The sequence below is a fragment of the Lithobates pipiens genome, unplaced genomic scaffold, assembly GCF_037356315.1.
Source record: "Lithobates pipiens isolate NorthernLeopardFrog02 unplaced genomic scaffold, aLitPip1_a1.2 Scaffold_28, whole genome shotgun sequence".
Lineage (NCBI taxonomy): Eukaryota > Metazoa > Chordata > Amphibia > Anura > Ranidae > Lithobates > Lithobates pipiens.
In genome coordinates, this window is record NW_027507789.1 from 197,266,332 (window position 1) to 197,283,623 (window position 17,292).

General features: G+C 44.3%; 1 protein-coding gene across 1 annotated transcript in view; it reads right to left on the bottom strand.

Moving 5' to 3' along the window:
• The window catches only part of SYCP2 (synaptonemal complex protein 2), a gene marked incomplete at its 5' end in the record, with an annotated part of 200,775 nt that overhangs the window by 69,838 nt on the left and 113,645 nt on the right, over nt 1-17,292 (bottom strand). Inside the window, one exon of the mRNA XM_077458435.1 lies at nt 379-626. Within this exon, the coding sequence (XP_077314561.1) occupies nt 379-626 (248 nt within the window). The remainder of the gene's footprint in view (nt 1-378; nt 627-17,292) is intronic.

Below are 17,292 nucleotides of genomic sequence, written 5' to 3' on the forward strand. Positions count from 1 at the left end.
AGATAATATGTTCTGCTGAGTTTATCCAAGATGGCTGCCTCACCACCTGCCCCCAAATGCTGATACAAGCACTATGGGGTGGATTTACTAAGGGTAGACTATGCATTTTGGAAGTGCAGTTGCCTCTGAGCTACGTAAATGAGGGAAGCTCTGCTGACCTTCCATCATCCAATCATGTGCAATAATTGTCCTTGCATGTGTTTGTAAAATTAAGGTTTGCCTCATTTACTAAGCTCTGAAGCAACTGCCCTTGCAAAGTTCACAGTCTATTTGCCTTTAATTAATCAACCACTTTGTGTTGCCAGGGAGAAATAAGTTATAGAAATATAAATTTATATTAATAATAATAAAATAACAAAGAAACCAATTACTCTTTACCATTGATGTGTTACTGATGGCTGGAGACAGGTTTTCCTGGACAGTTTCACATGCACCAAGTTTATTTCCAGTCTTGTCAGTAGTACTAGCCCAGTTCTTGCTCACGTTTTTTACAGCTGTTGCAATGCTAAGTGACTTCACTGGATTGGGGCTAGCTAAAGGTGAGGAACACGGCGAAGGCAAGGAAGGCAACAGGGTGAAAGTTGCATTCTTAACTGGTAACCCTGTGTCCAAGTCAAGGTGCTGAGCTGTAATGTGAAAATATTTTAATTAAACAACTTAGCAGAAATCATTGGCTCAACTTTGAAATGTTCAAACTTCCCTGGGAGGGGGCTTCTGATCTTACCAGAGTGCCTCAATACCAAGACTTCCAAAAATTAACTAGAACTTGAAGGGACCCATGTATATTGTAATTGGTGAGAAAAAAATCATGTGATCTATGTACTTTGCAAGAACTTAGTTGCAGATTCCTACCTTTTGTTATTCTGAAGAAATCCCTGTGTGTTTGTGTCCATGTGGAAAGTGAATCTAATGGGAGTGGTTTCTTAATTATCAGTCAACTGCTGCATCTGCAGGGCTCTAATGAGGAAAATAGCAGGGTCTGCAATCCTTTAGACATGATTTTCTATTGGGAGTATCTCACCAAAAATTAAATGAAATTTTTGTTGCATGGAATGCCTGAAATCTTACTTGTATCTTAGTGTAAACTTCTGGGAAAATTAGTGAGCCAATCACAAAAGAAGGAAATGTTTCTGGGGGGGGGGGGGGGGGGGGGCATGCTGTACACATTCCACGTACAGAACGCCACAAGGTAGCCATATTGCATTGCATTTTACAGAAAATTACAGAGCTGCAGATTGAAAATGAAAAGGTACATGTTTTTTCTTTCAATACATCTTTATTGGGTTTTGTAGAAAAACATACAAAACATTCCAGATAACAGTAGACATGCAACGGATATGAAAAAAGTATAATATATAGATATATGTATATATATATATATATATTAGGGATGCACCAAAATTTAGGCCGCCGAAACATATCGGCCGAAAATGTCCTTTTCGGCAATTTGCTGAAAGAAAAAAACGGCCGATAATGGAGCTGAAAATGGGGTGGGGCCTGGGTGCCGGCGATCATGGGGGGTGTATAGCGCAGGAGAGCTGCCTCCGCGTTGAATAGAGCGCCTGGAACATCACAGCTTTAATTTTAATAGCTGTGTGTTCCCTGTCGCACGCCGTCACATACAGACCCTCCCCCTTGTCCGGGGGAACTTTGATAGACAGATCACCCATCCTAGGATTGGGAAGGGGGAGGGGCTGTATATAACGGCGCGTGACGGGGAACACACAGCTATTGAAATGAAAGATGTGATGTTCCCGGCGCTCTATTCAACCAGGCGGCGGAGGCGGCTCTCCTCTCTGTTCCCTTCACAGGCTGCAATTGGGACACACTGGCTTCAATGGGGACGCACTGGCGGCAATGGGGACACACTGGCGGCAATGGGGACACACTGGCGGCAATGGGGACACACTGGCTGCACTACTGGGGACACACTGGCTGCACTTAACTCTTTTATCATGTCCGCAGTCTCTGACCATCTCCTGTACCATGTCGCCAGTCTCTGACCATCTCCTGTACCATGTCGCCAGTCTCTGACCATCTCCTGTACCATGTCCCCAGTCTCTGACCATCTCCTGTACCATGTCCCCAGTCTCTGACCATCTCCTGTACCATGTCCCCAGTCTCTGACCATCTCCTGTGCCATGTCCCCAGTCCCTGACCATCTCCTGTACCATGCCCCCAGTCTCTGACCACCTCCTGTACCATGTCCCCAGTCTGACCACCTTCTGTACCATGTCCCCAGTCTCTGACCACCTCCTGTACCATGTCCCCAGTCTCTGACCACCTTCTGTACCATGTCCCCAGTCTCTGACCACCTCCTGTACCATGTCCCCAGTCTCTGACCACCTCCTGTACCATGTCCCCAGTCTCTGTCCATCTCCTGTACCATGTCCCCAGTCTCTCTCCATCTCCTGTACCATGTCCCCAGTCTATGACCCTCTCCTGTATATAAAATAATTTTTTTTAAATACGTTTCGGTCATTTTGGTTTTCGGCCTAGTGTATTTTTTTATTTTTGGCATCGGTACAAAAAAACAAAAGCATTTGGTGCATCCCTAATATATATATATATATCTATCTCATTAAGGCAAATGCTGCAAGATGTGCAACCCAAATGCCGTGAAAGCTAATTTTTAATAACATTCAATTACAATATGACTTGAGCCATAACTGTATATGCTATATTATTATTTTTTTTTATTTGCTATTTTTCCCCCCCCACAAAAGTGGAGTTACCCTTCAACCACTTAAGTAGCGCCTACCGCATATATACTGTGGCAGGGCGCCCTATTGCACGAAACGACGTACCTGTACATTGTTTTGTGCAGGAGACACTGCGGGCATGTGCACGGCGGGGGGAGACAATGCAGAGGTCTGGAGGCCATGATGTCCGCCACCCGCAATCGCTCCACAGAAAGGCAGAACGGGGATCTGCCTTTGTAAACAAAGCAGATCCCCATCCTGACAGGGGAGTACAGAGAGATTGTCTGTGATCAGGAACAGCGATCTCTCTGTACTCCCAGTCAGTCCACTCCCCCACAGTTAGAAAGCACCTTCCTAGGACACCCTTAACCTTTTGATTGCCCCCTAGTGTTAACCCCTCACCTGTCAGTGTCATTTATACAGTGATCAGTGCATATTTTTAGCTCTAATCACTGTAATAATGTCACTGCACCCAAAAAAGTGTTAAAATTGTCCGATCTGTTTGCCGCAATGTTGCAGTCCCACTAAAAATCGCTGATCACTAGTAAAGAAAAAAAAAATTATAAAAATGGCATACATCTATCCCCCATTTAGTAGATGCTATAACTTTTGTGCAAACCAATCAATATACGCTTATTGCAATTTTATGCTACCAAAAACACAAAGAATACATATTGGCCCAAACTAATGAATACATTTGTTTTCATAAATTTTTTTTATTGGATGTGCAAAAAGTTAAAGAAAAAAAAATATATTATATATATATATATATATATATATATATATATATATATATATATATGTGTGTGTGTGTTTTTTTTAATTGTTAGTCTTTTTTTTTTGTTTATATAGCAAAAAAACTAAAACCACAGAGGTGGTAAAATACCACCAAAAGAAAGCTCTATTTGTGGGAAAAAAAGGATATCAATTTTATTTGGGTACAGCGTTGCACGCCCAGGCAATTGTCAGTTAAAGTAATACAGTGGTGTATCTCAAAAAATGTTCTGGTCATTAAGGGGGTAAATCCTTCCGGGGCTGAAGTGGTTAAAGTTAAATAATTATACAGGTTTGGATTCATTTTAATCACAAATTTCCTAGGGCATGTATTTTTTAAAATTAGAACTACAGAAAAAAAAAAAAACAAATAGGATAGCGAGACCAGGCGTCTTTAAGAGGAAAATTAAAGATGCTCCTAAAACTTCTTACTTAATATACATATACAGTAAGTTCACAATACTTTTCAAGCTTCTCGAATATTATTCCACAAATACCCAATTTTTTCCTTTTCATTACTTACCCAGTTTTTTACACCTTGGACTTTTAATAACACTTTGGATTAGATTAACATTTTGTGTAAATATACTGTGCGCACGACAGTTTCCCCTTTCCTGCAGCTTATCGTGCAGTATTGGTTCTGTACTGTTAAGCAAAGAAGCAAAGGGAAAATGGTGGCTGGAGTCCAGGGCTAAACACACTATATCAGCACCTCACACTCTACTACCTCCACTCCCAGACCTGCCCAATAAAGTGGTGTGAAAAAAACCTCCACCTCATGGTACTACTTCACAAGTAGAACCATGATTTCATCATGGCCATTTGTGGCTCTGCTTGTCTACCAAGCAGGTCCATAACCAAGTAATGATTCTTGGTGGTTGAGAAACTTGGTTGGAAACAGAGTAGTAATATTCAGTGGTGAGACTCTGTGACCATAAATCACTGCATTCATAGTGGCAGAGATGCTTATGAGATGTCATCAGCTTTCATAAGAAAGGTACAACCATGGAGCATACATGTCACCATTAGAAATTACTAACAGCCCTGAAGAAGAGGGAGTCAATTCCCCTAAAACATTTTGGCTCTATCTGTACATGTTTTACCTTCAATAAACAATTATCCTCAACATCAAGCGTTTCCTAATACTGGACACCAAGTGCTCCTCTCTCCGTACTCAAACTGGAGATTCAGAAGGGACAGAGAGGAATCACAAAATGGGAAACTATTAGGGAAAGGTGTTTAAAAACTATGCCAGAGATTCCTTGAAGATCAGAAGGTCTACACTGATGTAGAGCATTAAAAAGTAAAGCAGGTGGGGTAAGTGGCGCTATGGGGAACAGAACCTAGTCCCACGACCAATCGTACACTCTATCACACTACAGTGCTAAAGTGAACAAATAATAACAAATCATATAACATGACATATATGTGCATTAATAAACCATAACACGCAATAAAAGTATTAATGATAGCACCACTATGTGATTGATGGTAAATGTGCAAGAAGTTATTTACTCCTACGTGATGAAAAAAACACGAATAACTAAAAATTCTAGTCCATCAATTGTTGACAAGTGTACAACCAAAAATATTAGGTGTACCAGCCAAACATGTATAAATAAAATAAAATAAAAATTACATAAAAATAAAATTAAAGAAATCCAAGAAAAACTATAATGTTGTTATAAAGTTAGTGAGGCTCCAAAAGGATCAAGTGCTCAACTAAACAAGTAATTTTTGTGCCTATTACCTCTGAAGGGTAGCAGGAGTTGGTGAGTGGGGACCCTTGAGGGGGAGCACAAGAGTCACCTGATCTGAGCACAAGAGTCACTTGTTTCGTTGAGCACTTGGTCATTTTAGAGCCTCACTAACTTTCTAACATTATAGTTTTTCTTTATCTATACATGTTTGGCTGGTACACCTAATATTTTTAGTGGTACACTTTATATTTTTTGGTTGGTACACTTGTCAACAATTGATGGGCTAGAATTTTTTATTTGTGTTTTTTTTTTGTCACGTAGGAGTAATTAACTTCTTGCACATTTAGCATCAATCACATAGTGGTGCTATTATTAACCACTGGCCTAAGGGCACTTAAACCCCTCTATTACCCAGACCAATTTTCAGCTTTCGGTGCTCTCACACTTTGAATGACAATTACTCAGTCATGTAATACTGTACCCAAATGCATTTTTTGTCCTTTTTTCCCAAAAATAGAGCTTTCTTTTAGATGTATTTGATAACCTCTGGGTTTTTTATTTTTTGCGCTATAAATGAAATGTGATAAAATTTTGCAAATTATGAATTTTTCTTCATAAATTTTGGCCACTATTTATACTGTTACATATCTTTGGTAAAAAATAACCCAAATTAGTGGATATTATTTGGTCTTTGTGAAAGTTAGAGAGTCTACAAGCTGAGGTGCAAATCATACAAAATTGATCACATCTGATGTACTGGTGGCCTATCTCATTTCTTGAGACCTGAACAAGTCAGGAAAGTACAAATACCCCCCAAATGACCCCTTTTTTGAAAGTAGACATTCAAAGGTATTTAGTAAGAGACATGGTGAGATTTTTGATGTTGTTATTTTTCCCCACAATTCTTTGCAAAATGAAGATTTTTTTATTTTATTTTTTTTCCACAAAATTGTCATTGCAATAGGTTATTTCTCTCACTTGGCATGTGTATACCACAAATAATGCCCCATAATGGGACTTGTCCACAGCCTGGCCACTTAGAGAGGCCCAACATGCAGGGAGCACCATCAGGTGTTCTAGGAGCATAAATTACACATCTAACTTGTTGACTACCTATTACACTTTTGAAGGCCCTGGAGCACCAGGACAATGACATGACACTGACGTGGCACTGATGACAGATGGCACTGATACGTGGCACTGATGACACGTGACACTGATGTGGCACTGATGACAGATGCCACTAATACGTGGCACTGATGACACGTGACACTGATGACAGATGGCACTAATATGTGGCACTGATGACAGATGGCACTTATATGTGGCACTGATGACACATTGCACTAATACGTGGCACTGACAGATGGCACTAATACGTGGCACTGATGACAGATGGCACTGATACCTGGCATTGATGTCACGTGACACTGATAACAGATGGCACTGATGACAAATGGCACTGATACGTGGCACTGATGACAGATGGCACTAATATGTGGCACTGAGAACACGTGACACCGATATGGCACTAATGACAGATGGCACTATGTGGCACAGATGACAAATGGCACTGATGTGGCACTGATGACAGATGCCACTATGTGGCACTGATGACATATGGCACTGATGACAGATGGCACTTATACGTGGCACTGATGACAGATGGCACGGACAACAGGTGGCACTGACGACAGGTGGCACCTGGGGCAGATGGCACTGACAGGTGGCACTGGGGGCAGATGACACTGACAGGTGGCACTGGGGGCAGATGACACTGACAGGTGGCACTGTGGGTAGATGGCAGTGGGGACAGATGGGCCACTTTATTTTCATTTTTTATTATTGTTCTTTTCCCACTAACCGCTGCATCTCTGACTAAGTGGTTCATCTCTCCCCTCCTCACACTGTCTCTGTGTGAGGAGGGAGAGCCGGCAATGAGAGATGATCTCATATGTTTACATATGAGATCATCTCTCATTGGACATGCTGATCGCGCTGTAAACGGCCGCTGCGATTGGCCATTTACAGCAATCTGTGTCCAAGGCATACGGCCAGCAAAGAACTTCCCCGATGCCCGCTAGCAGAAGCGCGCATTGCGGAAGTAGACAGGACGTCCAGGGATGCCCTCCCGGCAGTTAGCGTACGCGCTGTAGCCATCTTTTGGCTATAGCGCGGGCGCCAAGTGGTTAATATTCTTATTGCATGTTATTGTTTATTAATGCACAAATATGTTGCTTCATATGATTTGTTATTATTTGTTCACTTTAGCAAGAAGAAGAATGAAGAAATGGGGGGCACTAGGGAGGTCATAATATTCCGGGTCATGGGATGTGAGTAAAATGCTACTGGAGTGCAATGAAAAGTCTGGAAACAGTGGAAAACAGTGGAAAACTGATCCCAAATGTCACATAATCTTTACAGAGAAGGATAGGGCTTAAAGTAGAACAAGCAACATAGGGAGTATTTTTTTGAAACATAATTTCCCTTTGATCTTACAAGACTAACGCATTTCACTCCATCCAGAGCTTATTCATACAGTGAGGATCATATGTTATATCAAGGCTTAACAACATATACCTGTAACTTAAAAGATACTGACAGGCTGATGGCTGAATTTAATGAGAACATTATGTTACAAGTATCTCTTATGCCGCGTACACACGTAGCGGACTATCTGGCGGACTTAGTCTGGCGGACTTCCCGCCGGACTGTCCGCCGGACTTTCCGAACGGGCTACTTGCCCACACACGGCACTTTTTCAGCGGACTAATACGGCGTACTAAGTCCGCCGGACTATCCGCCGTACTTTTGAAATGAACGCCCACACACGCGGAGGAAAGTCCGCTCATTTTGAGCGCGTCTCCAGGTAGGCGGGGCCCGCGAAGGAGACATCGCTGGCCCCGCCACCTGGTATGGACTTAAAGGGGAACCCCAACGCTAAAAAAAAAAAAATCGGCATGGGGTCCCCCCCAGGTCCACATCAGACCCTTGTCTGAGCACACTACCCGGCCGGCCAGGAAAGGGGGGGACGAGCGAGCGCCCCCCCTCCTGAGCTGTACCAGGCCGCGTGCCCTCAACATGGAGGGGTGCCTTGGGGAAGGGGGGATCGCATGACCCCCCCACCCCAAAGTACTTTGTCCCCATGTTGATGAGGACAAGGGCCTCTTTCCGCCAACCCTGGCCGTTGGTTGTCGGTGTCTGCTGACGCGGGGCTTATGTAATAAGGGGGCCCCCAGATACCGGCCCCCCACCCTATGTGAATGAGTATGGGGTACAATGTACCCCTACCCATTCACCTGTAAAAAAAAGTTAAAAAAAACACAACACACAAGGGTTAAAATAGTTTATTGCACAGCTCCGGGGATCTTCCGTCTTCGGGGGTCTTCTTGCCAGACTCTATCTATCTATCTTCTGCTAGCTCTTATACTAGCGGAGGAGCCCGGCTTTCTTCCTCGCCGCCGCCCTCTTCTTCCGACTTCGGGGGTCTTGTCCCCCTCTTCGGTTCTTCTTGCCGGGCCACCGCACCTTCTTCTAGACCCCCAGAGCTGTGCAATAAACTATTTTATCTAGTGTGTTGTGTTTTTTTTTTACTTTATTTTACAGGTGAATGGGTAGGGGTACATTGTACCCCATACTCATTAACATAGGGTGGGGGGCCAGTATCCGGGGGCCCCCTTAATAACCGGTTCCCGACCAGCGCACGACGATGTACGTCGACAGAATGGCACGGGCAGGCATATTGGCGTACAGGTACGTCCAATCTTCAATGCCGCCCTGCCATCAGGAGCGCGCCGCCGCCGGCGCACTCCCGCGCTGGTCGGGACCCCCGTGAGTCCGGTCGCGGGACCCGTGGACTCGATCGCCGCGGGCATACCCGCGATCGTCTCACGGGACGGCTGAATGGAGGAAATGCCGTGTAAACAGCATTTCTCCATTCTGCCTAGCAACTAGTGACGCTGATCTCTGCTCCATGTGATTGGAGCAGAGATCAGTGTTCACTAAATGAAAGCCCAACCCCCCCACAATTAGTAACACACCCCTAGGAACACTTAACCCCTACACCCACTGGTTAACCCCTTCACTGCCAGTGTCATTTACACAGGAATCACTGCATTTATATAGCAGTGATTACGGTATAAATGACAATGGTCCCAAAAATGTGTCAAAAATGTCCGATGGGTCCCCCACAATGTCGCAGTCACAATAAAAATTGCTGATCGCCGCCATTACTAGTAAAAAAAAATAATAAAAAATTATTAATAAAAATGCTATAAAACTATCCCTATTTTGTAAACGCTATAACTTTTGCGCAAACCAATTAATCGCTTATTGCAAAATTTTTTACCAAAAATATGTAGAAGAATACGTATCGGCCTAAACTGAGGGAAAAAAATGTTTTTTTATATATTTTTGGGGGATATTTATTATAACAAAAAGTAAAAAATAATGCTTTTTTTTCAAAATTGTCGCTCTATTTTTGTTTATAGCGCAAAAAATAAAAACCGCAGGGGTGATCAAATACCACCAAAAGAAAGCTCTATTTGTGGCAAAAAAAAAAAAAAAGGACGTCAATTTTGTTTGGGAGCCATGTCGCACGACCGCGCAATTGTCAGTTAAAGCGATGCAGTGCCGAATCGCAAAAAGTGGTCTGGTCTTTGACCAGCAAAATGGTCCGGTCTGTAAGTGGTTAAAGGGGGCTCCTGGATTCCGATAAGCCCCCCGCCCGCAGACCCCGACAACCAACGGCCAGGGTTGTCGGGAAGAGGCCCTTGTCCTCATCAACATGGGGACAAGGTGCTTTAGGGTGCGGCCCCCCTTCCCCAAGGCACCCCCCATGTTGAGGGCACGCGGCCTTCCCCTTTAAGTCCATACCAGGTGGAGGGTCAGCGACGCATCCTTCGCGGGCCCCGCCTACCTGGGGACGTGCTCAAAATGAGCGGACTTTTCTCCGGGCAGGAAAAGTCCGTTTATTTCAAAAGTACGGCGGACTGGCATACGCACGCCCGGATTGTCCGCCGAAATGCAAGTCCGGCGGGAAGATTGGAGTGCAAAACTACTTTCTAAGTCCGCCGTACTTTCGGGTAAAAAAAGTCCCCCGGAGGCTACACACGGGGGGATTGTCCAGCGGACTTGAGTTTGCCGGACTTTTCCACCCGATTGATCGTGTGTACGCGGCATAATATGTTGCAAAATGAGAGTTTATTACATCTAAATCACCCAGATGCCAAAAGGGCTCAGTCCCAGTCTCAACTTTTGAGCGCTACACAATACTGATCTCTGTGCGCTCATTCAATGCATATTTAATTACAATAATCAAATTCTTTATTTCAATGGGACACGTGATATTATTTACAGGTAAACAAGTCTATATCTGTGCAAGTGTGCATTAATGCATGCCATCACTCTAAACTATCTGCTTCAATACCTTTTAGATCATATGGTCCACCCCAAGATCCCCATTCTATGAATAGGCTCTAGATGGAGTTGAACACATTAGCACTCGCAGGATCAGGTGGAATAGGGGTGACTCTGAACCTGTAAATTACAGCTAAAACAGGGCACCCAAGTTTGGGAAATGCCATAAGCAAAGCCCAGGGCATGAAAGTCACATACATTGATAGATCAAAAGGTAGTCATGTGCGGCTGAGGAAATGCCAAAGTTGTTCAGGACAGATGGCCTTGCATACCAAATGAGTTTGCACAGACTGGGTCACATCAGATGCTGAGCCAAATCTCTGGACCTGGAAAATGCCTTCCTGGCAAATAGGATGGTAAACAGAGGTCTGAAAAAGAGCCACAATGCACAGCCCATTGAGGGTGCCAGTGCAGGTCAGTCTGCAATTTATCAGCGCAGCAGGTGCAGGTAGGGTTTGAAAAAGCAAAACCGAGGAAATTCCAATTTACTTTCAAAAGCAAAGCTGAGGAAATTAAAAATACTTCAGTCTGAAGGCTTAAGCACAGGGGGAGCCTGTAGACAGGGTCAAACCAGAGCATGCGCCACATCTCTGGACTTGGAAAGTGCTTGGTGGCTAACTAACACATCACACGAAGTCTGGGAGGCGCCATAATGCAGAACCCAGTGAGTGAATGTCATATTTAGTCTAACCTGCAACTTACCAGCCCAGCGGTGTGGGTAGGACTTCCAAAGCTATGCTGAAAAAAATACCAATGTGCTTCAGCCTCAAGAGCCTATTCATGAAGTAAGTCTTTAGAGATTAGGTAACACCAGAGGCTGTGCCACAGCTGTGGACCTGGTAAAGTGTTGTGCAGCTAACAGTATACAAAAGTCTGGACAGTGCTACAAGCAGTGCCCAGTGCTAAAGGTCACATTGCAGGCTAGCCTCAAAAGTAAAGAAATTTCAGAGATAGAAATGCATGGGTCAGGATTGTTACAGATTTTGTTCCATGATTTGAGGTTACTGGGTTGCTTTATGCATTTTATTAACTGTAGCTGCTGGATTAGCTTACGAGAGCAGATAGCAAGGTGCTTCAGATACAGTATTGTATATAGATTCAAATGTTTTAATCCTACTGAGTCACTAGAGTATCCACTGCGTTTGCACGAGAATCTGTGTACCTGGAGACAAATCTGCCAATTTATTGTTCAACCTGGAAGTCAGAAGATCCACATTCAGTGTTTCCCGCCTTCGACAAGGTTCCTGAAACATCTCTGGGTGTAGGGACCACTCTCCTGGGTCCAGGAGTTGCCACCCGAGGAAGTCTGTCAGCTAATTGTCTGTGCATATGCGGAAAAAGAGGAAATATGAAATTCTTTCCAGGAAAGAATTCAAACTACTTGTCCTGGTGGGATGAGATTTCTGATTTCTCCTGATGGTTGATATATGCCACCACCATGGTATTGCCTGACTGAATCCAGATCGGATGACCTTCCAGCAGGATAGTCTAACGCTGCAGAGTGGAAGTTTCAGAATGGCAATTATATGATAAGGCTCCAGTAATGTCCAAGGTTACCTGCAGCAACTGGGTGCCCACGACTCCTCCCCAGTCCGACTGGCTGGCATTTGTCATGAAAATCTTCCAGAATATGGGAATGAAAGAGATTCCCTGAATTTAGAGACGGTTTCTTGAGCCACCAGGCATGGGACAATCTTGTCCTTTGTACCAAACAAATTGATTTGTGCAGGGACCTGACTGACTTATCCAATGACTGCATAACGAGATAGAGGCATGGACTGAAATTGGGCAAATGAAAATGACTTAAAGCGGAAGTAAACCCACTGACTTTTATTTTATTTTATTTTTTTAACACCTGTAAGGGAAAGGCATAATGAGCTAGTATGCATCACATACTAACTCATTATGAAATACTTACCTTAGAACGAGGCGCCGGCATCTCACTCGGTCCATGCCGAGGGAGCTGACATGTTCCCTCAGCCTGTCTTCTGGGTATCGCGGCTCTGGCGCTATGAGTGGCTGGGGCTGCGATGTCGTCACTCCCGCGCATACGCGCGGGAGTTTTCTTCCCGGTAAGGTCTGGCGTCTGACAGACTTTGAGCCGAGAATCCCTGGCGTGCATGTGCGGCTGAAGTCAGCTGCTCGGCTCATTGCGAGGGGAATATCTCCTAAACCATACAGGTTTAGGAGATATTCTTTTACCTACAGATAAGCCTTATTATAGTGAAAGTCAAAAGTTTGACTATACAACCGCTTTAAATTGAGGCTACCATCAAGCCCAGGACTATCATGCAAAAGCGAAGAGTAATGAGTCTCCTGGACTAGAAAGTTTGAGTCCCAGACCAGAAAGTCTGACATTTCTCCTGAGCTGTGTTTAGGACTAGACTCAGATACTCCAAATGATTTGTTGGTTATAGTGACAATTTCTGAAGGTGCAGGAGCCACCCGAACTGCTGCAATTTCTTTCCAATAGAAGTCTTTACTGAGTGTCCCCTCAACAGGAAGCCAACTGAAGGGGTTATCAACTGGTAGTGGAGACACAGTCAGAGAGTTTCCCTGGTGAAGGAAGACAATGACAGAAATGGTGTAGTTATTGCATAAATTCTGGATTCAAGCGAAGACAATCAGAAGACAATCAGAAGCTTACATCCAAGATGCAGCAAATGCCTTCTCTGTGTATGGAAATGGTAAAGAAGTTGGAGGAAACATTCCCTGATCCAGTTACCCAAGAAGGCTTGATAGAGATATGCTATTCTGTGGGGTGACACAGGAAGGTTGGAGCTGAGAAACCAAAGAGGGGGCAGGGAGCAAACCTCCAGTTTGTAACCCTAATGCCGCGTACACACGCAGCGGACTATCCGGCGGACTTAGTCTGGCGGACTTTCCTCCGGACTGTCCGCCGGACTTTCCGAACGAGCTACTTGCCCACACACGGCACTTTTTCAGCGGACTAATACGGCGTACTAAGTCCGCCAGACTATCCGCCGTACTTTTAAAATGAACGGACTCGCCCACACACGCGGAGGAAAGTCCGCTCATTTTGAGCGCGTCTCCAGGTAGCCGGGGCCAGCGACGCCTCCTTCGTCACTTGGTATGGACTTAAAGGGGAATCCCTATGCAGAAAAATCGGCGTGGGCGTCCCCCCCCCCCAGGTCCATATCAAACCCTTATCCGAGCACGCTACCCGGCCGGCCAGGAAAGGGGGTGGGGACGAGCAAGCGCCCCCCCTCCTGAGCCGTACCAGGCCGCGTGCCCTCAACATGGGGGGGTGCCTTGGGGAAGGGTGGGGCGCGCGGCCCACCCACCCCAAAGCACCTTGTCCCCATGTTGATGAGGACAAGGGCCTCTTCCCGACAACCCTGGCCGTTGGTTTCAGGGTCTGCGGGCGGGGGGCTTATCGGAATCCGGGAGCCCCCTTTAATAAGGGGGCCCCCGGATAGTAGCCCCCCACCCTAAGTGAATGAGTATGGGGTACAATGTACCCCTACCCATTAACCTGTGAAAAAAAGTAAAAAAAAAAAAAACACAACACACAAGGGTTAAAATAGTTTATTGCACAGCTCCGGGGGTCTTCTTCCGTCTTCTCGCCGGACTCCTCTGCTATCTTCTGCTAGCTCCTTTACTAGCAGAGGAGCCCGGCTTTCTTCTTCGCCGCCGCCCTCTTCTTCCGACTTCGGGGGTCTTGTCCCCCTCTTCAGTTCTTCTTGCCGAGCCACCGCGCCTTCTTCTAGCTCTTTTACAAATGGTGGCCCGGTGCTCTGTCACCACTGCCACTGTCTTCTGTTCTTCTCTTCTTCTGTTCTCTTCTGGAGATGTTGCCTCGTCGCTGCCTCCGGTTACAATGGCCCTAACCCTAAGTCTTAACTCTAGCCAAATAACCTTTGACATATGAACTTTAACTCTGACTCTAAGTGTATCTCCACTTTATGACTCCCCCACCCTAAAACCCCTACCTTTCCCAGATCCCGCTCGGTTTGTCAGAAAAAGGGTAAAAAAATTGCAACAGAGGATGCTGGGACTGTGACATCATAATGGGCGGGGACATCATCCGGTGATGTCCCTATATAAGTCGCTGCACGCCGCGTCCCTGCCATTGTGACCGGAGGCAGCGACGAGGCAACATCTCCAGAAGAGAAGAAGAGAAGAACCGAAGACGGCGACAGAAGACCGGGCCACCGCTTGCAAAAGAGCTAGAAGAAGGCGCAGTGGCCCGGCAAGAGGGGGACAAGACCCCCGAAGTCGGAAGAAGAGGGCGGCGGCGAAGAAGAAAGCCAGGCTCCTCCGCTAGTAAAAGAGCTAGCAGAAGATAGCGGAGGAGTCCGGCAAGAAGACCCCTGAAGATGGAAGACCCCGGAGCTGTGCAATAAACTATTTTAACCCTTGTGTGTTGTGTTTTTTTTCCTTTTTTTCACAAGTGAATGGGTAGGGGTACATTGTACCCCATACTCATTCACATAGGGTGAGGGGCCGCTATCCGCGGGCCCCCTTATTAAGAGTTGGTTTTCTAAAACCGGAGAGAGTGCAAAATCTGGTGTAGCTCTGCATGGTAACCAATCAGCTAACTTCAGCTTGTTCAATCAAAGTGGATGTAAACCCGAAAAAAAAAAACATTTTTGATGTCATAATGTAGAGTATAAGATTTACTATCATTTGAGCCCAGTCTTGCCACAAAGAGTTAATCCAGCTCTGAGCAATCCTCTTATAGTTCAGTGAGATAAATCTTTTTTTTTTTTTTTTTTTTTTTTTTTTTTATCAATGATGTTTATTAAGATTTTCACAGAAAAGAAAGAAATACAATTAAAATTGCATTGTAGTGACATTTCGATTCTATGCCACGGATCCTCTCCCACACAATACAGTATATCCAAATGGTTAGCAAGAGGTTACTACTGACATTTTATTTCAATATATTGAAACCAGGAGATAAGTTAACTTCCAAATTGCAAATTATACAAGTAATGCAATACAATTCTTTTTTTTTTTATATTCTTTATTTATCAGAACAGTGTATTTAATACATGTTCCACCAAGAAACAAAAAGAAGAAAAAAAACCTTATAACACATGTATGCTTTCAATCCTTAATTTCTTAGTGGTTTAAACCTACACCATCATAGTATTAAATACCCCTCTGCTATCCCCCTCCCCGCCCCCCTGCCCACCCCCCCCTTTCCTTGCAGGATAACTGGTGGGTTTCCTCTTTGTAACCGTTGTTTCTAACCGGGTATTGTTTTCTTCTGAAGTTTATTGTGTAATTTCCTCCACATATCTCCAGGACAATTTAAATTCTTCCCACGATGCCCATTTATTTGAGCCTCCCTCCTCTACTATTAGGTCAACATCCCCTTCGTTATGATTTTCTATTTTTTGTATTTCATTTATACGGAAAATCCAATCCGATATTTTAGGGCTCTCATTTTCTCTCCATTTTTTTGGGATTAAGTTTTTGGCGGTGTCTAGCAGGATTGGAATTAACGAGGTTTTATATTGCTTTATGGGTTCGTCTGTCCCATGAAATAGGACCGTCCACGGATCTTCTCTTATTTCCTTTTTAGTTACAACTTTAATTATCTCTAAGATTTTTCTCCAGTATATTTTAATAATGGGGCAGTCCCACCAAATGTGGGCCATAGTCCCAGTTTTTTTACACCCGCGCCAGCAATCCGAAGATTGCTCTAATACATATTTGGCCATTTTATCGGGTGTCGCGTACCACCTTGCAAGGCACTTGTAGTTCGTTTCTATCAGTTTATTATCTACTACCCCCGAGTGAATTAATTTAAAAATCTTATTACGGGTTTGTGTGCTACATTGTGACCCCAACTCTGTTTCCCACTTTTGGATGTATGGCGGGTCCTCCAACTCGTCACCCTCTGAGAGAATCTTATATAAATGCGTTATGTTTTTTTTTGATTTTTCTCTCAGGCATAGCCGCTCCAAAGGTCTCAGTTCCTCTTCACTACGAATTGGCTGAGGTAAGTTTGAAATGAAGTGGCTTAGCTGGAGGAACCGCCACACATCAATCTTCATAAGATCTGTGTCCGAACATAGTGCTTGAAATGAAGCTATTTTACCATTAACTAGTATGTCTTTTAATTGTGCGGTGTCTTTCCTTATCCAATTGCCCCCCACCTCCTGTTTACCCGGTGTGAAATAATCGTTTTCTTTAAGAAAAATCAAGGGTGAATTGTATCCCCACTTATTTTGTGAATGTGTTCGATCCCAAATCTTTAAAGCTAAGCGTGTTATCTCGTGTGCCTGTGGTCCGATGGACCTGAACTGTGGGGGATTCCATATCGTGCGTCCTAAAAGTGCTTGACTCATTGTGTTCTCTACACTCACCCATCTCTTTTCATTTGCCTCTTTCGCCCATTCAACTACTCGAGACAGAACCACTGCATTGTAGTATCTTTTTAGATCCGGGACAGCCAATCCCCCTTGTCTTTTCCCCCTGCCTAACACCGCCATAGCAATTCTCGGTTTTTTATGTTGCCATATATACTTCGAAATGAAATTTTTCATTAATCTAAAATAGGCCGAAGAGAGCGGAATGGGCAGCATTTGAAACTTATATATAATCTTCAGGATCAGTATCATTTTAACTGCATTGATACGCCCTAACCAAGAGAGAGAGCATGTTGAAATTTTTTTTATTTCTCTTTTAATTTCATCGAGTAAGGGGATATAATTATTCGTAAA